We start from the raw sequence: 24235 nt of genomic DNA, 5'->3' as shown, positions 1-24235 counted from the left end.
CAGACTTGCAATCTTGTGGAGAGGCCAAACTCAAATCTAAATCCATTAGGACTATCACACGTCACTTCTGCAGCAGGCATAGATTTTATAAACTGACTAGTGAAGTGCAAAATAAAATTATTTCTCATCAAGCTTATAACGTATGTGATTAAACGGAGGTGCTCCTAGTTCAGATTCCAGATTGATTATGAGATGGAGCAGCATTTTTGAGCATTGTTTTGCTGTGGGGTTGGCAGGAACCATGCGACTACATCATGTTCAAAATAAGCATAGTTTCTTGAATGTGCCCTGAGAAAAAAGTCTTGGAGATTCAGCAAACCTATTTAATTTGTATTTGTGCGGCCATAACAAGGGAACAACGAGGAGATCCCTGAAGGGCATTTGGTTCCTCACAGGCTGCCTGTGAATGAAGCAGATAATCTTCAGCTGAGTATTGATCTGCACATGTATAGGACTTACAGAATCTGAACCTGTCCATGTTGCTCAGGCTCAATTGCTGGTTATAAATAGACAGCAACACTTTATATAGCACTATGTTTTTGTATAAACCCACACATCCTGTTCAATTTGCCATGAACCTCAGCCAAAGAAACCGGAGTGGAAAGCAAACTCAACTAGCAAAGACTGGTATAAATGGCTTTAAGCCATCACTTTAAAAGAAAAATGAAATGATTACACCTAAAGGTATTGGTTTGAATTTTTCAAGTGTTTGCATAAGTTAGAGCTAGAGCTCGAATTTGTTTGTACTTCATGTGTTGTGCCTTTAAAAAAAAAACCCAACTTGTTCGCTTAGTACTAGAATGGCAACTAAAAGTGGTTTACCATTGTTTTTTGACATTTTGGAGTAGTTACTGTAGTAGCTATCATTATTGTATATGTGTTTGTCAGGTATAGACACAGAGATGCATGCAGTGTCATTCTGTTATGGTCCAATGCATCTTTGTGTCCAAATAAAGATGGTGACTTCCAATAATTTTGCCAAAAATAATGATGCTTGGCATCCAGGAATTGGTGAACCGCGCCGATCATTTTTATTTAAACATTCATGAATGTTTTTTTACGCAAAAACTGTTGGGTATATGGAACGAGCAACCGGAGGGGGTAGTTAAAGCAGGTACTATCACGGTATTAAAAAAAACATTTGGGCAGTACATGGATGGGATAGGTTTAGAAGAAGGGTCTCAGCCCAAAACGTCACCCATTCCTTCTATCCAGAGATGCTGCCTGTCCCGGTGAGTTACTCAAGCATATTGTGTCTATCTTAGGTTTAGAAGGAAATGGGTCAAACACAGGCAGGTGGGACTCGTGTAGATGGGGCATCTTGGTTGGTGTGGGCGTTGGGCCAAAGGATCTGTTTCCATGCTGTATGACTGTCGTTCTATGATGACTTGCAATACAATACCGTTTATTGTCTTTTGAACCTCAAATGAAGTTCAAATGAAATTTGGTTTCTGCAGTTATACAACAAGAAAAAAAAACCAAGACACACACCAACACAATTTACACAAACATCCATCACAGTGAGGAGGAGATTCACTGTGAAGGCAAAGTCATAGTCTCTCCACTGTTTTCCATTCTTCTCCCGATGTTGAAGCCCCCGGCTGGCGATGTCAAGTCCCACGGCCGTTAAGGCCGCGCCGGGACGATGTAAAGCACTGCTCCGGGGTCTTGATGTTGGAGCCCCCGGCGGGCGATGGCAAATCCAAACGCTCTGTTGTGTGACTTGTTTTGTAGATTCTCTTGTTTTGTCACTGTACAAACTGTAAATGGAGTGTGACTGATCCCTTCATCTGATTCTCTCTTCTTCCACAGATCAAAAGGTTCTCAGTCATTCGACAAAGAGAGACAAGGCCCTGGTCGAGGGCGTAAACGCAAAATCCTGGCACTCAATTCCTCGAAGTCGGGTCGTTTGGATGGACTGGGTACTTTGAACTCACGAATCAGCAAATCATCCCGCCTGAAAATGAATAAGAAAACCAAAGGGCTCATTGACGGCCTTAGCAAATTCTTCACCCCTTCCCCCGATGGCCGCAAGCCTCGGGGTGAACTTCTGGACTTAGCTGAGCAATACAGGCTCAAGAAAAAGGGGCCACGAAAATCAAGCACTTCTGACAACGGCACATGGCCCACAGGTACTGCACTGAACTCATTAATCCCTGCATGCCCAATATCCCCTGAGATTTATTTACCGGCATCAAGCTGGCATTTAAGTAGCTTCAAACCATCTTCCTGTTCTAGCCTTGTTGGTCACAGTGAGCTGACATTCACTGGCAGATTAAGTGTGCCCAGAATGCCCACGTTAAGAAGGCAACCATTTGACTCTCCTTCCTCATTTTGTACTCCCAATATCACTGGTGAAGCAGACTATGAGTTAACTCCTCCTCGCCTTTTACCTTGTGAGCCATGTCCATCTGTTGATAACGCAGTCTTCCCAGGCCACAGGGTGGACAGTAGCATGAAAACAAGTTGCATTTTACAAACCTCACCTCACCAGCGACTCAGCACTTCAATAGAGATGGCGGTTAAGCCGCGCTCTCCTTATTTGCGGCCGCCTTCTGTGAGGGAGAAAGCAATAAGGGGCAGCCGGTGTAAAATGAGACACGGAAAGGAGATCCTTTGGCACAGGAAGGGAAACGTGGAATTAGAAAGGAGTAAGAGTGCCGAGGACAAGGGTAAGAAGCGAATACCGTGCTGCCACGCATCGCTAGCGCTAGAAACTGGCTTCATGTTGCGCTGTCTTTGGGGTGCTTCAGTCGCTATTTGCCTTGTGAAAGAGGAAGCGGGTGGGCTTATGCCATGAAGGTAGCTCTGCTCAACATCGTTTCTGTACAATAAACAAAAACAGAAGGCCCATCAAAATTGGGACGAGAAAAGGTAGATTAACCGTCCAACCTGTCGGCACAACTAATCTTTGTCAAATACTGACAGACCCGCTGTGTATCTTTCAGTCCCCCACCATTTTAACTTTAATTTGGCTGGGTCATGAAAAATATAGAGCGAGGTGGTGCAGTCGCAAGGGCAACAGTGTATGACTAATCTCTTGAATCTACCTCCAAAAAAAGTAGCAATGTAAACTGCATGTAACGGCACGGTGCTAACATTACTCCCATTGAGCACCTCTTTCATGGCATTAGCAAAACACCCATTGAAAGTGGAAAGCATTCCCACGGTAGAGTTGGCTGATGTATTCTTAGCCCCTGTAGATTGATAAGAACAGATAATTAGCAATTATCTATTTTACCGTTGAAAATTGCATGTGGTAGCCTTTACTTTTAATCCAAAGCCTTTTAACATAAGGATCGGTAGACGTAAGATGAAATGGGCCTGGATATTGTGAGAAAGACAACTGTTGGTTGTGATCACGTCCCTGCTGTTGCTTAAGTTGAAAATGGCAGCTTTTCATCCAAAGTTTAAAAAGAAAAACATCATTGATCTCCCGCCGATTCCCTTTCACGTGGCGCATAATTCCCAGGGCGCAACAATGATCATCTCTGAACCTCCATTTTGACAATTGAGCCCTCGATGCTTTCCAGTGGAGCGTGCTACCTCACTAGTGCACCTACCACACTGCAGGTCTAGTTTACTCAGAGGAAATTTGGTGTGGAAATAATTGGAGTCGTATTACAAAGTTAAAAGGTAGACAAAAGTGCTGGAGAAACTCGGCGGGTGCAGCAGCATCTTTGGAGCGAAGGAAATGGGCAACGTTTCGGGCCGAAACCCTTCTTCAGACTGAAGGAAATAGGTAACGTTTCGGGCCGAAACCCGGAAGGGTTTCGGCCCGAAACGTTGCCTATTTCCTTCGCTCCATAGATGCTGCTGCACCCGCTGAGTTTCTCCAGCATCTGCAGTTCCTTCTTAAATTACAAAGTTAAAACACTGAATTGAGTCAATTGAGCTTCAGCCTAACTTTTGTACCACAAACATGCTTTTAAATCTATTTGATTCCAGCCGCTATTGCATTCTGCTGCATCTCATGTTGCATTTGATATTTGTTTGTACACGTGGTATTTCCTAAACTGTAATTGATATTGACTCTGTGTGGCACTTCGACAGTTTTAAAGCTGGTTATATAGGCTTATTGTATCATTTCAGTTTCTTGATAAACTTTTGCCACCCTTGCCAGTGATGAGTTCCTGGACTTAGCTCATGCATTGCGGAGGATGCTTCAAACACAGTTGAGGTGCTTCCCCAGTGAGAGAGAAAGGGGATGGGAGGGCATATCAACCCTTGTTCTGATGTCCACCTCCAGGAAGCCTGTTCAAGTGGCAGAGTCTTGAGAATGCTTCTCCTCAGCCTTATTGGTTGGGAAATGGTGCAGAGCCATCTGAGACAGGTGAGTTTCATCGGACCTTCAGCGTTTGAACTCCGAAGGTTATAATTCAGAGTGAAGCCCTCAGCAATATGAGGGACCGCATTCCGTGCATCCTCCGCCGGGTCACTATCGACTGTCAAACTGTGGCTGACACGCATACTGTTTCAATGGGAAAGGATGTGTGTATCTCCAGCCACACCAACAAACATGACAGAACATCAGAAACCAAACTAATGGACAACAGGAAAGTAGTGAACTACCTGCCATTTTATCCCATAAGTTGGGTTGCAATGTTTTGTGGAAGTAAGTGCCATAACATTATTCCTTTAATTTTTGGCAACTACATCAATACATTGATGTTGTCAGTTCCTCATTCTGCCTGCACCTGCATGCTTGATTGCAGGAGGGTTTTATTGGAGGAAGGTTCCTTCATTAATAAAATGTTTTTGTTTCTGAATCTGCAGACAATCAGGACCCGTGGGGCTGCAAGCATGAGAATGAGGATGACCAATCGCTGAGCAAAGACATTGTGACGGAGAAAGACTTGGACTTATTTCAACATGTTCAGGAAGTTGCACTGGAGGTGAGATGTATTGGTCATAAAGTAATAGGGGCAGCATTAGGCCATTCAGCCCATCGGGTCTACTCCGCCATTCAATCATGGCTGATTTATCTCTCCTTCTTAACCCCGTTCTCCTGCCTTCTCCCCATACCTCCTGACACCCATACTAAACAAGAATCTGTCTAATTCTGCCGTAATAATATCTATTGACTTGGCCTCCACAGCCCTCTGAGGCAAATAATTCCACAGATTCTCCACCCTCTTGACTAAAGGAATTCCTCCTCATTTCCTTCCTAAAGAAACGTCCTTTAATTCTGAGAATATGACCGTTAGTCTTAGACTCTCCCACTAGTGGAAGCTACTCTACTATCCCAGCCTTTCACTGTTCGGTAAGTTTCAATGAAGTACCCCTTCATCCTTCTAAACTCCAGCGAGTACAAGGCCCAGTGCCGTCAAACGCTAATTTCTGGAATCATTCTTGCAAACCTCCCCTGGACCCTCTCCAGAGCCAGCACATCCGTTGCATGCCGTTACTGGTGCATACTTGCGAGCAAACCACTCATGTTGCAGATATTGACATCAGCGCCAGATATTTATTTTTTATCTCCTACGGAAAAAAAAAAGGTACGCCTTGCAGGAAAAGATGATGTGTTCTGCTGATTAGAATGAATTTATACACAGAAACGTTATTACACGAGAAAGTAAAATGTCACGGTATGTTTGTAAGTGGAAATTGTCAGCAGATGTGTCAGGAATATTGTCCACAACAGAATGGTTAAGTGTGTAGCACTCAAAACCATCCCGTAAGATGGGTCATTATATCCATAGATGAATTTTGGGTGCAGTCTATGCAGCCACAACACTCCCAAAAATGTTCAAATGGACATTTTGAGTTTGACAGTGCAATTGGCCCAGTTTCGGCAACATAATTATTGGTAGTTGAAAATTAACATTTTCAGCGGAGACTGAGAAATATGAAATTTAGATTGATAAAATTGAATATCCACGTGGTGAGACCATATTGATGAAGATAATACCTTGTTTGCCGGTGTTTGCCACATAGCTGCTGCAGTGTTGGTGAAAAGGAACACGCATCTGATGAGGTCACTGACGCTGGTCAATTGATATGAGCATGATTCTTCCCAGTTTTGAGATCCAGGAGCGTGAAACATTTGAGCGGTAGTAGATCGTATGGCTCCTCCATCCTACTCTGATATCAGTGAAATCTGGACTGATCTTCTGCCTCATTCATTCCGTGCAGTTCCCAGAGGTTGCAGGTGGTTGCCGGAGGTTGCAGGTAGTGGAAGCAGGTAGGGAGACTGACAAAAACCTCCGGGAACCTCCGGGAACCACACGGAAACCTCGGGTGGGGCACAAAGTCTCCAGAGGTTTCCGTTCAGGTTTCCTAAGTGGGACAGGGGCATTACAAACACCATTGTTCTTGCCTTGAACAAAGCTCACTTACTGAGCGTAAAATTGTAGGCCTTAAAAAAAGGCAAAGATATTTCCCACCAAATAACATTTCAGTTCTAAGTAGCTGGCCTGAAGAGAAGAGTCACGAGTGGTTAATTGTCATATGTACCAACTACAGAACAATGAAATTCTTCCTTGAAGCTGAAAATACCCAAAAGCTTCTACAGCTTCTCTTCTGAGGTCACAGTAAATCACTTAGATGTGTCCAGTGTGCCGTAGATGTGGCACTGGCGCTGTTAAATTGACATGTCAATATAATTTCTGCTATGTCAAGAGCTGGAGGCAAGCAGGAACTTCATAGTCAATCCTGTTTTGGTTGTGCTGTCAAAATAATTCCTCGTGGCTAACTTGCTGTTTTGCTATAGACATTTGAGTGGACCGTCAGCTTTGTTACACATTGCATCATGTACCAGACATTTTAATTTCCTCGTTTAACCTCCATGATAGGAACATGGCAGCCAGACCAAAAGTTGGCCGTTGTTAGTCCTTCCTGCTTGGCTTCAGTGCTTGGCCAAAAAGCTGAGCCTTTGTCTTTGGTCTTGTGCTGAGATACATTCAACAACAATCCACACAATCACCTTGACTGTGGTTAATTGTTCAAGGTGCATCGCAGAAACATCATATAACAAAATTTGACATTCAGCCACACAGGTCATTACCTCCGCCAGCATGTGGTTCCAGAGTATTGCTTCAACCACTCAACTGAAAGTCAACAGCTTCCTCAGCACCTCGCACTGTAGCATCAACCTCAATGTTCTGCTTGTCTCTGGGCTGTGAGAGAAACCCACAAACAAACGAGTGTTGCCAAATGAAGCTTATTAGCTGGTATATTTTGAAATTGCTTCCTCAGCAAGCCACATTTTGCCAGTTTTAGCTCTGATGTCTGGGTGAGGGAATCCATTTGAGTGCAAGCGAGCAGCTTAACTAAGCATGTTGTTTGGCAGAATCGATCAGGGAGTAGCCCTGTTAGTTCCACAAAAGTCAGTCGCCTGCCAGCAGCATCAATTTTGAAAAAGGTCACCAGAGCTGGGAGGAGAAAGGTTGAAATTTAACTCAACTTTGCATTTGCTTGTGCCCACTTTGCAAATACCTTTGCCCAATGTGTTGTGCAATACATTGCCTGCCGCCATTCAGTGTGGGCAAGTGTGTGCTGTGTGGAAAACTGGAATAAATAAATGCCTTGGCTCCTCAAAGGATTAAGGCAGACTGCCAGTATTGTTCTCTGTGCCTAGTGTGTTTGTTTCTTTGAGATCATATGCTGCACAGCGATCACGTGGTAAGTGTCACAGCTGCTGCGACACTTCAGTGGCTGGAGAGTGAAATCACGTTTCATTTGTACATAGATGAGGCGTAAGTCTTTGTTTCTTTTCTCCTCTCTGCACATGGCTGAAGTAAAAACCATTTATGATAAAATGCAGTGAAACTGTATTAGATTTATGTTCTTCTGCTGTGCTCACAAATTCATGTGTAAGCAGTTGTATTGGAGCCAAATGTCAACATTCCCACATGGAATTCAACTGGAAAAGAGGTGGAGGCGAATAGGAAATGGTTTGATAACCCATGCATGGACTCAGGTAGACACATACTTTCAATTATTGGCGTTTATTGAACGGTGCATTGTTTCAGATTTCACCGTGTGAAGTTGTGGGTAGGAAGAAACAATTAGAAGATTTTTATTTGCTGTCAATCATAAATTAGCCGAATTGAAGTTCCATCCATGCAGTTGACAGTTGCTAAAATAAATTACAGACTTGTGTAGGATACAACTGTAGGCGCTGGTTTACACCAAAGACTCTAACTCTCGGTCTGAAGAAGGGTTTCGACATGAAACGTCACCAATTCCTTATCTCCAGAGATGCTGCCTGACCCACTGAGTTACTGCACATTACTCACTTGGTCGTTCACTGAATACTGTGAGCCTGCGGATTTCTGAATTGATGTCGATAAGCCCCTACATTGATGGTCATTTGAGTGATCTGAGTATTCATGACTCTGTGAAGGGTGGGCACATGACGACATTATTTATGAAGTAATGGACTGCTGGAAATTATTTGTGTGTAGTCATGTATGCCTGGAAATGGTTGCATCTCGGCACTTTACCTGAGAACTTCAGGGTGTTTTAAAGAAGGAATGGAAAGTGCATGATATTGGAAGTTATTCTCTGATTGTTGCAGTTCGACTTTGGTTTGCAGTAGCTTATGGGCCTGTCCCACTTACGCAATTTTTTTTTGGCGACTGCCGGCACCCGTCATAGTCGCAGCATGTTGAAAATCCAGCGGCGACCAGATAAAAGGTACGACTTTTTGGGCGACCATACAGGCGTCACCCTGGGACATGGGACATCGCGCAAGTGGGGCAAGCCCTTAACAATACAAACATCCTAAAGTATCTATCCCTATTTGTTGATTACCACATAATCTTGAAAAATAAGAAGATGAACAAGAGACTTCAGATGCCGTCATCTAGAACAATAAACAAATTGTTGGAGTAACTCAACGGGTCAGGCAGCACCTGCGGAGGCAAATGTATGGTTAAAAAAAAAACGCAAATGTGGATTGGGCAGGATCTCTGAAGACATGGATAAGAGACATTTCGAGTCGGGACCATTCTTCAGCCTTTAGGTATGGTCGATGATTCAGGTTGAGATCCTGCATGAGGACCGACAGTGCATATAGTGGAGATAGCTAGGAGAAAGGTGGGACTGATAGGTAAAAGCATGTGAGGTGAGGGTGATGGTGAGAAAGTGGAGAGCTTACATGCAGAGGCTGCTGGGTGGAACGTTGAAACAAAAAGAGGGGGGGGAACAATGGCAGATGGTGCCACTTGGGCAGGGAAGTGGGGAGAAGGGAGAGCAGGCTGGGAGGTAATGTGGAGCCAAATAAGGGATGAATATTGGGCATCGGCCCATCATCCCACTCCTGATCAGGTTCCACTTCTCATCTACCACCTCTTGTTCCTGAAGTTCCCCATCCCCTTCTCACCCAGTCCACCCATCTGCCTCGCCCCTCCCTTTCACCTCTTCGCCCCTCCCTTTCACCTCTTTGCACTCTCTTCCCTCTACATACTCAGCCTTGATGCAGGGTCACCACCCAAAACATTGATAATTCCCCTCTCCCCATCGATGCTGCTTGACCCGTTGAGTTCCTCTGGAAGTTCTTTTTTTCCTGCCTTTAAAATTGTTTTCCGAAAAATAATTTGTCTTTGATTGATTGATTATACCTTTAATAATCCTTTACAGGAAATTACAGTGCCACGACAGCTTCAAGACAGACATAACACCACACATTTCCTCAAATGGCTTCCATACTTAACAAGTTAAAATACAAGTTAAAATACAAGTTAAAATACAATTAATTTAAAAAAAGTGCAGTTATTTATGCGCATTATATAATCTTATAGCAGCTGGTAAACAGGACTTCCTATGTCTCTCAGTTTTGCACATTGGTGCAATCAGCCTCTGACTGAAGATGCTGCTCTTGATCACCTTCAGGGCATGGAGTGGGTGAGTGGGGTTGGTCATTATAGAACCTAGTTTGTTCAGAGTTCTGGCCTCTGCCACCTGCTGGACCGTTCGTTGCTCAGCCCCGACCACTGAGCCGGCCTTCCTGATTAGCTTGTCCAGTCTGTTTTTATCCGCTATACGGGCGCCATCTCCCCAACAGGCCACAGCAAAAAACAGAGCACTGGCCACCACTGAATGGTAGACACTGCACAGTAGGGGTTGGCAGATGTTGAATGACCTTAGCCTCCTTAAGAAATACAGTCGACTTTGTCCCTTCCTGTACACCGCCTCCATATGACTCTTCCAGTCCAGCTCACTGTCAAGCTGCACCCCAAGGTACCTGTGATGAGCGACCACCTCCACCTCAGTGCCCTTAATGGTGATTGGTGTTGCTTGAGTCCTCCTCCTCCCCCTCCTGAAGTCCACAACTATCTCCTTTGTTTTTTTGGTGTTAAGATGGAGGTTATTGTGTGCACTCCACTCCACAAAGTTACTTATTATGTCTCTATACTCCTCCTCATTGCCCCCTTTAATGAGGCCGACAACAGCTGTATCATCCGAAAACCTCTGCAAAAAGCAGCTGTTGGTGTTACATTGGAGATCCGCTGTGTAGATGGTAAACAGGAACGGAGCCAGCACAGTTCCTTGTGGAGCCCCTGTGCTGCTCAAGATGGTGCCCGAGACACTGTTCTGTAGGCGCACGTACTGTGGTCTGAGGGAAAGGTAATCCAAACACCACAGTACCAGTGATGGATCCACTTTCATCTTCTCCATCTTCTCCCCTAGCAGTCGGGGCTGAATTGTGTTGAAGGCACTTGAGAAGTCAAAAAAAGTAATCCTCACAGATGCATCAGTAGTGTCCAAATGTGTGTACACCCTCTGCAGCATGTAAATGAGGGCATCATCGACACTGATGTTAGGTTGATATGCAAACTTTGCACATGTTCACTCAATCACATTAATTTTGTTTTATTAAATGGCCTTTTTAATGATTCTCATACACCCTTGGACTGCTGCTGAGGCGAAAAATGCTATTGGTGGCCCAATGCTGTAAACTAGGTGGTACAAGCTGAAGATTTGTGGCACGACTGGGAAATTTATTTCAAACTTTTGTGCTCAGATTTATGTTTGTGTAAGTTCATGCAGGCAGTTTTTTTTTAAGAAGGTAGCCCTGATGAAAAGGACCTTGCTTTTGCAGTGCGCTGTTGGCTCATGGGAGTCTGTCATCTGTTAACCAGTGCTTGACGACCTAAACAGCCTACAGTTTATTCTTTGTGAAGTAATTGAAATAGGAGCAAACAGGCACTGCACCAAATTCCCAGGGCCTTGCTCTTTTTTAGATACCACCGTGCCTCAGTTTCATGACTCACTTCCCACGTTTGTTGGAAAGTTGTTTTATATTAGTTGGCCGCGCTTCAGCACGCTGCACAATGACTTGCTGGATTCTGAGAGGATGCAGCGTTTTCCCTGTTAACCTGTTGCTTGCCATCACTCAATGTGGATTCCTAATCACAATTGTGTAAGGGCGTCACAAGCGGATGAAATTTGGGAAACAATTCTGCAGGATCAATGTGATTCTTACCATTTATGTAAATAATTCGGATTCTGGAAGGGGAAACACAATTTCAGATTAGTGGTGCTTGCACTTAGTTTAGTTTAGAGATGCAGCACGGAAAGAGGCCCTTCAGCCCACCGAGTCCACGCCGAGCATTGGTCGCGCGCGCACTAGTTCCGTGTCATCCACTTTCACGTTCCACACACTGGGCGCAATTTGCAGCAGCCAATTAACCTGCAAACCTGCACGTCGATGGAATGTGGGAGGAAACCGGAGCACCCAGAGAAAGCCCACGCAGCCACAGGGAGAACGGACAAACTCCACGCAGACAGCAGCCGTAGCCAAGCTCGAACCTGGGATTCTGTCACTGTGAGGCAGAAACTCTACCGTTGCCTCACTATACTTGATGCAGTGATACACCAAAGGATGGAGATTAAAAACACTGATACCACCCTTGGTGTTTCTCCAATTCATGTTGAATATGTGGAGCACCAATTTGTCAACTCAGAGAGGGAGGCAGATGAAAATCAGCAGACGTTTTTCCTTGACCGTGTTTTATAGGTATTGCTAAATCTAGTATCGATTGCTTAGTCTTGGTCAGGGGGAATCTTACTTTGTGTTATGGATATTCATTATTTATGGAGAATACCGAGGAAGATGGCGGGCTTCCTCCATTTATGCCAAGGACTAAACAAGATTGGGGGGGGGGGTCTAATGTAGCATTGAGGCAGGTGAGAGGCTGAAAGTCTGTATGGAAGGTGATGCAAGAAAATTCAGTGGATAGAATAGGCAGGAGCACGGCATGAAGCGAGGCAGGACGGTTGGATTGAATTGCATTCATTTTAATGCGAGAGGCTTGATGGGCAAGGAGGATTACCTCAGGTGGATAGGTACGTGCGACTGTGACATTGTAGCCATAATGTAAACCTGGCTATGAGAGGGACAGGCCAAGCATCTTTATGCTCCAGGGTACAGGTGCTGTAGATTGGAGCTGAAAAATATAAAGGAGATGATCACGTTGTTGGAGTGGGCTATGGGTTCCCAAATAGTCAATGGAAATTAAAATGAACAAACATGTCAGGAGATTGCAGGCAGCTGCAGGACTAATAAGGTTGTGGTGGTAGAGGATTTTAACTTTCTCGATATAGAATGGGACGATCAATGGCGTAGAAGGGATGGAAATGGTCATGTGTGTTTGGGATTATGTTGGGTAATATGTTGAGGGCCCCACAAGGGCAGGACAAAGCTTGATGTACTCTTAGGAAATTTGGAAGGGCAAGTGACTGAACTGTCTGTGGGAAAGGTTTTTAGGACCGATGACGACAGTTCTATCAGCTTTAAAATAGTTATGGATGTAGACAAGGCAAGTTACAATTCTGAATTGGGCAAGGCTAACTTTGATGGTATTAGAAATGAACTTGATAAAGTTGATTTTAGATGTTATTGAGGAATGAAACACTTTCCCAGACTGCTTGAAGTCGGGAAATTCATCCCCCAAAGAAAACATTGTTTTTCTTCTTAATGTTTTTGTGTGGCTCATAATCAGACAATAGCAAACAAGATGGAAGTATGGTTTACCAAAATATACTCAACCATGTTCATTCATTAATGAGCAGGAGTTAGGATGCATAGAAATGAAGCTAGGCAGGCCAAAGGATGCATGGCCTTTGTGAAATAGCTGTGCCGCATAGAACGCTATAAATGTAGGAAACATTAATCTCAAAGTCAGTGTGTATAAGTTGATGTATTAAATCTTCTTACTGCGGTGCAATCGGCATGAAATCTTAATGTTGTTTCCACACATAATGGATCAAAAATCTACCTTCAGAATAAAAATGTGCCTTTTTAATGGTCTATGTGAGGAAGCTAATGTTCCTAGAAGATTATACCAGTTATGATTTAGATCACCTTGTACACATGATATACAGTAACTCTTCTGGTTTATAAATGATTCGGGCTAACAAAAGGTGAAACAATGCCTTTAAATTATCCATCGACGTTGGTTTAGGTGAAGTAGCTTGATTATGGAGTTCAGCTGTGTTGCTCTGCATTCACGATCTGCTTTTCCCCAGAGATGAAGCATTTTCCTTTGTTTCTGCGGACATATGTGGTAATGATGTAAGTGTTAGATATCCTTTTCTTAAATTACTTGTCATCCGATTCAGAATGAAGTAACTGCATCAGGAGGGCCCATGTAGAGAAAAGTGCTTGAAATCTCTTCAGAGGATTTACACATACTGCCCATTGACTTCTTCATACAAGCCTGACTTGATCTATCTTGCATCCTTTTGTTATTAAATCCCGGTGTTTTATTATTTGTACAGATTAAGATCTTAATTTACTTTGTACTTTAGTAGCTGTTCTGATGCTTGAATTATTGACTGAAACAGTAAAACATAATTCTTTTTGCTTTTACTTCAATTACTATCTGGTGGAAAAACAGAGAAAGCAATGAACAGTTTTTTAATGCTGTGTTAACATTGAAGTTCTGCATATCTTATCATTGTAGCATCACCCACCATTTCCCCCATCTCCCATCGACCACTCTTCTATCCTTTGCTTATCTAATCTGATCTTGATTGTGGACACTTTTTCCACATTATATTCCAAACCTACAAGTGAGCTCTCTTCCCTCAGCCATGTTTCTTGCTGTGTTCAAAACCTCTTACATTTTAAAACAACATTTAAAAGATATTTGATGGACAAAAAAGATTTCGAGAGATATGGGTGAAAAGACGGCAAATGGGACTGGCTTTCATAAGTTCATAGTTTTAGGAGCAGAATTAGACCATTTGGCCCATCAAGTCTACTCTTATCATTCACTCATGGTTGATCTATCTTTCCCTCTCAACCCCATTCTCCTGTCTTCTTCCCTTCACCCCTGACACCTGTACTACTCAAGAATCTGTCAATCTCTGCCTTAAAAATAAAGATCGACTTGGCCTCCACAGCTGTCTGTGGCAATGAATTCCACAGGTTCACCACCCTCTGACTAAATAAATTCTTCCTCATCTTTTTAAAGGTATGTTTATTTATTCTGAGGCTATAGCTCCTGGTCCCAGACTCTCCCACAAGTGGAAACAACTTCACAACCACTCTATTCAGGGTTTGATGGATAGCAAAGACATGTTGGGTTGAACGGCTTCTTTCTTGCTGGACGACTCTTGTAATTTTAGCAGCTGTTTAGTCAGAAATGTCTTTGTGTCTTTGTCCTACCCGACCCTGATTTTGTACATTTTTGAATGCTTCTGTGATATAATCTGTGTTGTAACAATTTTTTAAAAATCAATTCTTAAAGGCCTGTCCCAATTGGCTGTCTTTCGCGCGCCATTTACGCGACCTGCTAGCATGTGGATAGCGCGGGGACGGGCGCATGGAGTGGTGTGGACTTCATCCTGCACGAAATCTTCGCGCGCCACCGGCCTGTCGCGTAACTGACGGCCAAAGTGGGACAGGCCCAAGACCCTGGCGCGATGCAACGTCTCACCTCCAGCAGCAGCAGAAGCAGGCAAACGATCGTCGAACTGAGCCTGAGGCTCATGGCCGTTGCAGATCCGGATCCGCCCCCACTCCTACTCCCAGAGCGGGGCCAAGAAAATTGAAGATAGACACAAAATGCAGGAGTAACTCAGCGGGACCGGCAGCATCTCTGGAGAGAAGGAATGGGTGACGTTTCGGGTCAAGACCCTTCTTTCAGACTGAAGAAGAGTCTCGACCTGAAACATCATCCATTCCTTCTCTCCAGAGATGCTGCCGGTCCCTCTGAGTTACTCTGCATTTTGTGGCTATCTTCAAATGAAGTCACGCGCTCCAGACGGCTGTGCGGGCACATGATGACGCGCTCGACTCTCGTGGGACCGTCGAGCGACCGTCACTACCAGCCTGTCGCGAAAGTGACGGCCCAAGTGGAACAGGCCCTGAAGTTCACACATTTCAACTGCAGAATCTGGTTCTGGGGAAGAAAATCAGGCAACTAGATGTTGCTGCAGTAGGAAGATATCTGGATGATATTGAGCAAGATTGAATTGGGATTGAGCTGGTTAAGTAAAGAGACAAAGAAAAATCAAAAGGTGAAAATATGTAATGGGAAAGTGAGTCATTTTTATTGATTTGAAGTGTCACCTCAAATTGATGGATTGGAAAGAAAGATTTGTCAGGAAAAATGGGAATGAGTAATGGCAGGCTATCAAGACTGAGATAGTTTGTGTATAAACTGGGAACAGTGATAGATTAAGAAGTTATGTATGTCGAAGGCCAACGTAATAAATTGGAATGAACATTTCTTCCAATTTTTATTCAAGTGGGGATAAAAGTTGTAAAAATTGGCAATATTCGCTGAAATAGAAAACGTGCGAGTAAAATAATTATTCATGTCCTTTTATAAAATAATGCGAAACAATCTTTAAAATGCTTACCGTGAAAAAGTAAAGAAATAACAGCACAATTGAAACTGAGCCTGGGCGTGGACTTAGTGAATTAGCAAAGAAAAGGGTGACTAATGTTTTGGAAATGAACAATTTAAAAAGTCAAAATAATCTAACTTAATGTATAATGTATTAAAAAAGAGAAAGCATTCTGTTGACATAATTAATATGAACTGAGAATGTGGTAAATGAGGGAGGTACATGAGTCTGAAGATTGGCCTCGACCTGAAACATCGCCTATTCATGTTCTCCAGAGATGCCGCATGATCTGCTGAGTTACGCCAGCACTTGGTGTCGTTACCTGAAACTCAGGTGCTGATAGCAAAATAGCAGGAATACTAAAATGAATACTTTGCCCTTAGCCAACATCCAGATATCTTCCATCGGGAACATGACTTCAGTGAAGAGATGAAAATTCTTCCCTGATATTTTTCATTCCACCATCAACGGCCTGGTCCAAACATTCAAAGCTCCCCAAATCTCTCAGAAGTTTCCTTAAAATCCAATTATTTGAGCAAGCTTTGGGTTAGAAGCTTTAATTTCTCCTTCTATGGTTTGTGCTCCAATCTTCTGTGATGGCTCTAACACCGTGAACATTTTACCATATTAATAGTGTTCTGTTAATACAAGTTTTGTTGCATCTGATTGTGTCAGTATTATAAATCGCTCAATGGGTTTCTTGAGGATTTCCATGTTTTACAGCCTTGTTTTATAATGTAATTGGAATTTCTGAAATAACTTATGCTTGATGCATTGCATTTTTTGAAATCTAAATGCAGGTGGCATAGGCCACAAGTTGCACGAAGGACAGATTAAATCTATACGAAGGATTTGAATCAGATTAGATTGCACCTTTGCAAAAATATGCTTAGCAGATGGCATTTTCTCGAAAAAAACTAAAAGAGCAAATTAATGCTCTCGGCAGTGGAAAATGCACAACTCATCGGATGGACAATAGAGAAACCTTGGTTGTTGTCAAAACTTCAGAGCTGAACAGACCTTCACTGTTATGTACTTGCAGGTTTACTAGTTTGTTAAATATAACAGGCATTATCTGCATCAGTGGGAAATGCACCAATGTGTATTTTTCCATTCCACCAAACTATTGGGAAATTTGTCTGGGCATACCAGGTTGGGATTCTGACGGTGCTTTTTTTTTAAATGTGGCTGTTCTGGAATAGCTTATGATGTTCTTCAAAGGCTTCTGAACCACAGGGCACAAAGCATATTTCAGAATGGCAGGCAGTGATCATTGGCGGTCACTCGAAGCGAGTATGACTGTCCTCTCATGGAGGACGCCTGCGCGTGACTGTTTAACGTGGGGAGACTGGTGCACAGACAGCCACCACAAGGTCCTTGACAGATCTGGGTTGGGATCCAGTGGCATGGAGTCCAAGACGACCGGGAGACCCTTTTCTGCTGCAGCCTTCATCCGCCTTCCGAGCCGTTGTGACGCTCCACTAAAGTCAGCCATCGTCCTCCGCCTGTTCCACCGTTGAGGTCTTGGTTGGATTGCTCTTTGACAGAGACCTCCCCCTCGACCCTACCAGGGGCGTAGTTCCAGACGGCATCACTCTCAGGATCTCAGGCCCACAAAAGCTTCTCCACCACGACAAGGTGACAATCCACGGAGAAGGGCAGGCAGTGACCAGTGAAGTAAGATAGCGGAGTCAAGGGATATGGAGAACAGGCAGTAACTGGGTACTGATTGTGGATGATCAGCCATGATCACAGTAAATGGCGATGCTGGCTTGAAGGGCCGAATGGCCAACTCCTGCACCTTTTGTCTATTGTCTATCCCTCTGGTATTGACCACCTCCACCAGGGTTTAAATGTCCCTGACTGGGAAGTTTGATCCGTTCTCCCTTTTTATTCTTTTTCTCTTCCATGGCAACTGATATTCCTTGCTTCTTACTGCCAGAATACAACGGGGAGCGTTTCTTAAAGTAATGAAGCCCCATCGTAGGTTATTGCACAGCCAACTGCTGGGAGCGGCAGAAGAATAACAGCAAAACAATTGTAGCTCACATTGCTTTCTGTACATGTAAATGTTTGCCATCAAAAACACTTGGACTTTCTCATGTTAGTAGAGCCAGATCAACACTGGAGAATCCTGTAAAGATATTTTTAACACTCCACGACTTGAGATAATTAATTTATAAGCCTTTATTTAAGAACAAGAAGGAGCAAACGGGCATTAATGCCTTTTAGTCGTGTTTGGAGTGAAAATGTGGCTCGGTATATTTACAGAATGAGTCACGGTGATGATGACATTTTTCTACGGAAAACACTTGTGTGCCTAACATTAGATAAACAAAGAGTTCAAGTTGGCTCTTAGCTGAAGAATTATATGTTCTTTCAGATTCTTTCTAAAATGTTAAATCATGAAAAAATGCCTCTGGGATTTTAAAATGTATAAGAACTATAATACTTAATATTCTTGCTCTCTTCCTCAACAGAAAGTTGGAGTCACTGGCCCACCTGATCCACAGGTCCGCTCACCTTCTGTTATTGAATTTGGGAAATATGAGATCCAGACCTGGTATTCCTCTCCGTATCCCCAAGAATATACCAGGTACAGTATGTCTGAGCGTTCTCTTTTTTTTGTTTAGGCTTTTGAAAACTAATTTAGATGTTTAAGACGAACTAACCACTGCAATTGCTGCAATGGGGAGGCATTGGTGGTCGTGTGTTGTCCGGGGAAGGTCATCAGTGGTCTTGATTTGATGCGCAGAGCTATTACAGTGAAAGCGTTGGGGGACTGAGCTCCCTCTTCTCCCCTCTCCCATCGGGAAAAGCGTATAGAAGTGTGAAAACGTACACCTCCAGGTTCAGGGACTATCTCTTCCGGTTATCAGGCAACTGAACCATCCTACCACAACTAGAGAGCAGTCCTAAACTATTATCTACCTCATTGGAGACCCTCAGACTATCTTTGATCGAACGTTACGAGACTTTATCTTACACTCAAAGTTTTTCACGTTATTTTCCTTAATCATGACTCTGTACAATGTGGATGGCTCGATTGTAATCATGTATTATCTCTCCGCAGACTGGTTAGCACACAACAAAATATTTTTGCTAAACCCCGGTGACAATAAACTAAACTCAATAACTCGACTAAAATAAAACAGAGTGCTTTCGTTCAATCACTGTTAACCCCTGATGAATTTTATAAAATGAGCGTGTGACTTACGTAGGACAGGTCTTTGATGAGAGAAAAACGAGTTAATGTATTTAAAACAGACAATGCTAGAACCATTCAGCAGGGCAGGCCACATTTATGGCAAACAAAAGAGTTCATGTACGTGGTTGAAGACACTTTGTTGATCTATAAAGCCTTAAAGGGCCTGTCGCATTTCGGAGATTTTTTAGGCAACTACAGGCGACTAGTTTGTCGCCACATGTTCACCGGTGGTCGCCGGGAGTCGTCCCCTCCGTCGTGCAAAGAGTTATTGCGTCTTTCTGGTCGCCGCTAAATTTTCAACATGTTGAAACATTTTCGGCAACAGTGGGTTTTGACGCCAATGAGCGTAGCTTGACTTCTCCTGACATAGGTGCTGTGGTATGTTGTCGCCAGGATGACGTAGGTTGTCGCAGGTTTTTCGATGACCTGCTACGACTATGACAGTCGCCGGCAGTTGCCTAAAAATCGCCAAGTGGGACTGGTCCGTAACTCTGTTTCTCTTCCCACAGATGCAGCCTGCCTTGCTGGATGTTTCCAATGTTTTCTGTTTAAATTTTAGATTTTCAGCATCTACCTTTTATTTTGATTTATTGTGTGTTCAGTAGTTCATGATCTTTCTTTAAAGGTGGGAAGGGCAGGGGTGGGGTGGGGAGAGGGAAAGACCTAAAAGGAAACATCTGATCACGCAGTCTGTTAGTATTTGTAATGTGAATGTGAGTTAAAACAAGTATCAAAATCTCATTATGCATTTAAATGCTAGCTTTGCAGAACGAGTTATCTAATTTGCAGGGGAAATAGAGGACATTATTTGGCTGTTTTATTGTAGAATGAAAAGATAATTTGGACTGTGATTCATATTCTGCATCAGTGATCACCTGCTGAATAATGGGTGTTGAAAAATAGGAATACGTACTGCGCCCCCAGAATTATTTTAAAGTGGTCATAGTCAATGATAGGACTGATCAGAATTACTTCACACACTAAAGATTATGAATCGCATCCCTCATGTGGAAGATCATTGTTAAGGCTTCATCACAGGGTAAAAAACCTCCAGATGGTGCTTGCACTTTGTCCTTGTTATTAAGCTGAATGACATCATGCAGCATCTCACAGTGGTTGTCGTCAGAAAATACTGTCTCATGCACTGAATGTATTGCTCAGAAGAAAGCCGCTGTTAATCTCCTCCATTAAATCATTTTGATTCCTCTGAAATATATACCTTGCTGTTTCTTTTTGTTACCAGGTGCTTGGTTATTCAGTGTGTTTCGCAGGCTGTTTAAAATCAGCAGATTGAAAACACTCTGGCTACGTGGAGGAGTGATTGATTCATCCCTCAGGGCATTCGATTATTCTGTTCCACTTGGGTTAAACTAGCTGCATTAAGATGTTGGTCAATATCTACCATGTCAGAGGCCGGCTCGTTTGGCGAGGGAGAGAGGGAAGGGTTGAGGAAGGTAGCGTTCTTTTTGCAGTCAAATGTAATAAGATACGCAAGACTGTTGCCGTGCAGGGACCAAATCAACCCCCTGTAGCAAGCTTTGTGATTTCCAAGCCAGTGTATTCTTGTTTTCAGTAAGGAAGCCTTGCTGAGGGCTGGGATTCTTTTATTGTTCAGCTCCAAGTAATCTTACAAGCTCGCCCTGATTGGGCAAAGAGTCGGTTGTTTACCAATGTTTGCTGCTGTTTTCTTCATTCAGCTTTAACCGTTCAAACTGCTGCGGCTTCTTGGTGTGCACAATGGCCCAAATCCTTTCGCTGTCATTTGTGCCGTGCTGTGATAAAGCCACTCGCCACTTACTCAATGTTGGATTTCAGCACTTCAAATTAAATCCCACTCTCAGGAATTCATGATCTTACCACTTAAACATACAATACTGATGGTTTTCATTACCCTGAACACTGAACATTTACCTCATTATACTCCAATCCCTTGTCGCACATTTTCTGTTTGTCCATTGCGATGTGCTTTAATGAGGCTCATCATCAAAGCTCCAATGCATTTTATGTTGGAATAAGGTATAGAGCCCATTAAATCAAAGAGACACAACCGAGTGGTTAAATTAGCTTGAGATCTCCTTTTTCAATATCGAAGTATGCTGCTGTACTGATTGTGCCCATTAGTGGATAGTGGTGTAACTAATGAATTGCAGCTCCCAGCCGTATTACAGCAAATCATGCCTTTAACATGCAAAAATGGCCATTCTATCAGTTGATATCGTCAAAGCAAGCGCTGTCTGCTGTCCTTGATATCACTGCTTTAATGTGTCATCAGTTAGTGTAGTTAATTAAATTGAACCAATTTGTTTTGGGGAAAATAAAAATTTGCACTTGGACCAATACTCTTTAATGTGGGACGATTTTCTTCTCGATTTAATCCCTTCATTTATTCTTCAGAGTATTGACTCTTAGTTTATTCCTGGGCAGCAAGCACCACCTATAGTATCCAGTGATGGCAGAACGGAGGCGAGGAAAGAGAATAACAGTCTCGTGCAGAAATAAGGCCAGGGAGTTAGTGATTTTTGTCTTAAGTACCAACAGGCTGATCAGGCTGGCACAGAATGTTGACTCTTAGCAGGAGCACAGATGGTCAACGTGCAGTAAAATTATCTTGTCAAGTGGAAGTGGAGTGGTCATTGTTTCGCTGTCCTGAAATGGCGGCTTGCAACAGTGTGTTAGATCGTGTCTCTTCAGCTGAATAAATTCTGTCCAGTTTGCCACCCTCTTACATTGGCTTTTTCTACGCTGTAATTATTCCATATAGAATTTGTTTGATCTTTGCTTAAACGAGATCATTCTAGAAATGGGTCTGCACGGAACGATGATAGTCACACGTTTGCAGAATGCGTTTACTGAGAGAAATATATTGAACCATCGGAAATTTCAATAGTTCTGACCTGACACACTGCTAATAAGAGTTGGGTTTTGAAGATAGGATGCAGAACTAGCCATTTTGGGTGGCAGAAGTATTTAAAAAAATCTGCAGCTGCTGCGAAGAAATTAGTCCTGCATTGTAGGGTCGTTTGCATTGTCTACAGTGTGTGCCTGTTAAGTTGTGTTTGGTGAATATGAGCATATTATCTTTTCCATGGAGCTCACTGCCTCTCACTGTTGGCAGTGACTGCATGTATGCACTTCCATTAAGTACATTCACTCTTTTTTTTTAGATGGTTCCACACTTTATGTCGCTGCCTCATGATTCCAGCGACCCTATTTTGATCCTTGGGCGGGGGGGGGGGGCTGATCGTGTGGAGTTTGCACGTTGCTGTCTGTGTGGAGTTTGCAGGTTCTCGCCAAACTCACAAGGGGATATCCCAGGTGCTCGGGTTTCCTCCCGAAAGGTGTGCAGATTGCACGATTAATTGGCCATTGACCCTCGTGCAGGTGGGTGGCATCTTGAGGCTGAGGTACCATGCCGCTTGTCCTCCTGGGCTCAATATCAGCCTCTCCTCACTGAGCTGTTGGGCCATTCATTGCTGTGCGATCTGTTGGCAGCAAACAGGCTCTGTGCCAGGATCCCAGCCCGCCCATTTCCTAGCATGTCAATGAGCAGTTCCCAGCTCAGCAAGAGGCATTCCACACAGATTATTATTTTAATCTTCAGTGAGGTTTCTGGACTGGAGTCTACAACAACTGAGGTCGTGCTAAGCAGGGTACAAATGCAATCCTACTTACATTCTTTGACAATTCAATTCACCATTAAAATGGTTCTGAGAGCTCTAAAGGGCCTGTCCCACTGTACGAGCTAATTCAAGAGTTCTCCCGAGTTTCCCCTGATTGGAACTCGGAGAATTACGGTAATAGCCATGTTGTAAAATGTTGACGAGTCTTCACGAGCTTACCACGTTTCCCGAGTGCCTGCGTTACGAACCGCTAAGAGACATCCCAAACTCCGACGTACCCGCTACGTACATTCTACGTACGTACCACGAGTTTAATTTTTGTTTTAACTTGGGAGAGCTCTTGAATTACCTCGTGCAGTGGGACAGGCCCTTAAGTCATTTTCTCACCCTTTGGATTTCTTTCCCTCAGTAATCTCTGGGATTTTATTCACATTTGGTTTGGGATTAAATAAAATTATGACATTGATTAAATTTGAGGATTTTATACATTTTTTTGACTGCACACTCGTCAAATTAATTTGAGGCTGCACTCTGCTCCCTGGGGTGTATTCCACTTCCCATCTCCAAGAGTGTTCTCTTCTGCTGGGGTATAACGAAGTGTAGTCATCAGAACTGTACATGAATCCTAGTCTGATTTACCTGCACCACAGTGCCTATAGGCTTCTACAGTCCATGACTCAGGGCCAACTTTGTAGCAGGTTGCTAACGTCAATGTAAGATGTTACATCGGGGTGGCACAGAGGGAACGCCAGGAGGCGCTGTGGTGGTTAATCTGCATTTGTTCAATATACCAGCTGTTACTCTGGGTGAGCTGGCGGGAGATATGTGTCCGAACATTCTCTGTGGGTCTGCGAGTAAAACCTAACACCAGCAAGTGGCGATATGAGTTTAAGTTTAGTTTAGTTTATTGTCACGTGTGCAAGGTACTGTGATAGGCTTTTGCTTGCCTGCCAACCAGTCAGCGGAGTGACAATACATGATTACAATCAAGATATCCACAGTGTACAGTTACATGATGAAGGGAATCAGGCGAATAACGTTCAGTGCAAGATAAAGTCCAGTACAGTCCGATCAAAGACCATTGAGGTAGATAGTACCTCAGAACTGCTGTCTGGTTGTGGTAGGATGGTTCAGTTGTCTGAGGATAACAGGGAAGAAACTGTCCTGGAATTCTCTGCCACAGAAGGTAGTTGAGGCGATTCAGGACTCTGAAGGCTAAAAAATAGTTTCTACCCATGTGCGATAAAAGAGCTAAATTCCAACAGAGAATGCTGGGGGGAAGCAAAATGTAATTCCAAGAAATGCCGCCAAATTCTTTTAAATTCTTTTAAATTCTTTTAAAATACCTATTTATTTTTTACTAATAAGTGTACATATGTGTTAATGGTTGTCGTGTTTGTATTTTTTTTAACCGGAGGAGATGTAATGGAATTTCGTTGCACAGTATTGTGCAATGACAATAAACGTATTCATTCATTCATTCATTCCTATATTTAAGAGGGAGTTAGATGTGGCCCTTGTGGCTAATGGGATCAGGGGGTATGGAGAGAAGACAGGTATGGGATACTGAGTTGGATGATCAGCCATGATCATATTGAAT

At 43.3% G+C, this 24235-nt stretch overlaps 1 protein-coding gene across 1 annotated transcript in view; it reads left to right on the top strand.

Annotated features, from left to right (window-relative positions):
* Positions 1 to 24235, top strand: part of kat6a (lysine acetyltransferase 6A) — a 133484-nt gene that overhangs the window by 81443 nt on the left and 27806 nt on the right. Inside the window, exons 7-9 of the mRNA XM_033013861.1 lie at positions 1813 to 2132; positions 4777 to 4895; positions 18288 to 18403. Coding sequence (XP_032869752.1) covers positions 1813 to 2132; positions 4777 to 4895; positions 18288 to 18403 — 555 coding nt within the window. The remainder of the gene's footprint in view (positions 1 to 1812; positions 2133 to 4776; positions 4896 to 18287; positions 18404 to 24235) is intronic.

This window comes from Amblyraja radiata, chromosome 39 (genome assembly GCF_010909765.2).
Source record: "Amblyraja radiata isolate CabotCenter1 chromosome 39, sAmbRad1.1.pri, whole genome shotgun sequence".
In the NCBI taxonomy this organism is placed as follows: domain Eukaryota; kingdom Metazoa; phylum Chordata; class Chondrichthyes; order Rajiformes; family Rajidae; genus Amblyraja; species Amblyraja radiata.
The sequence above is the reverse complement of the archived record's forward strand: the minus strand, read 5'-3'. Positions and strand labels throughout refer to the sequence as shown.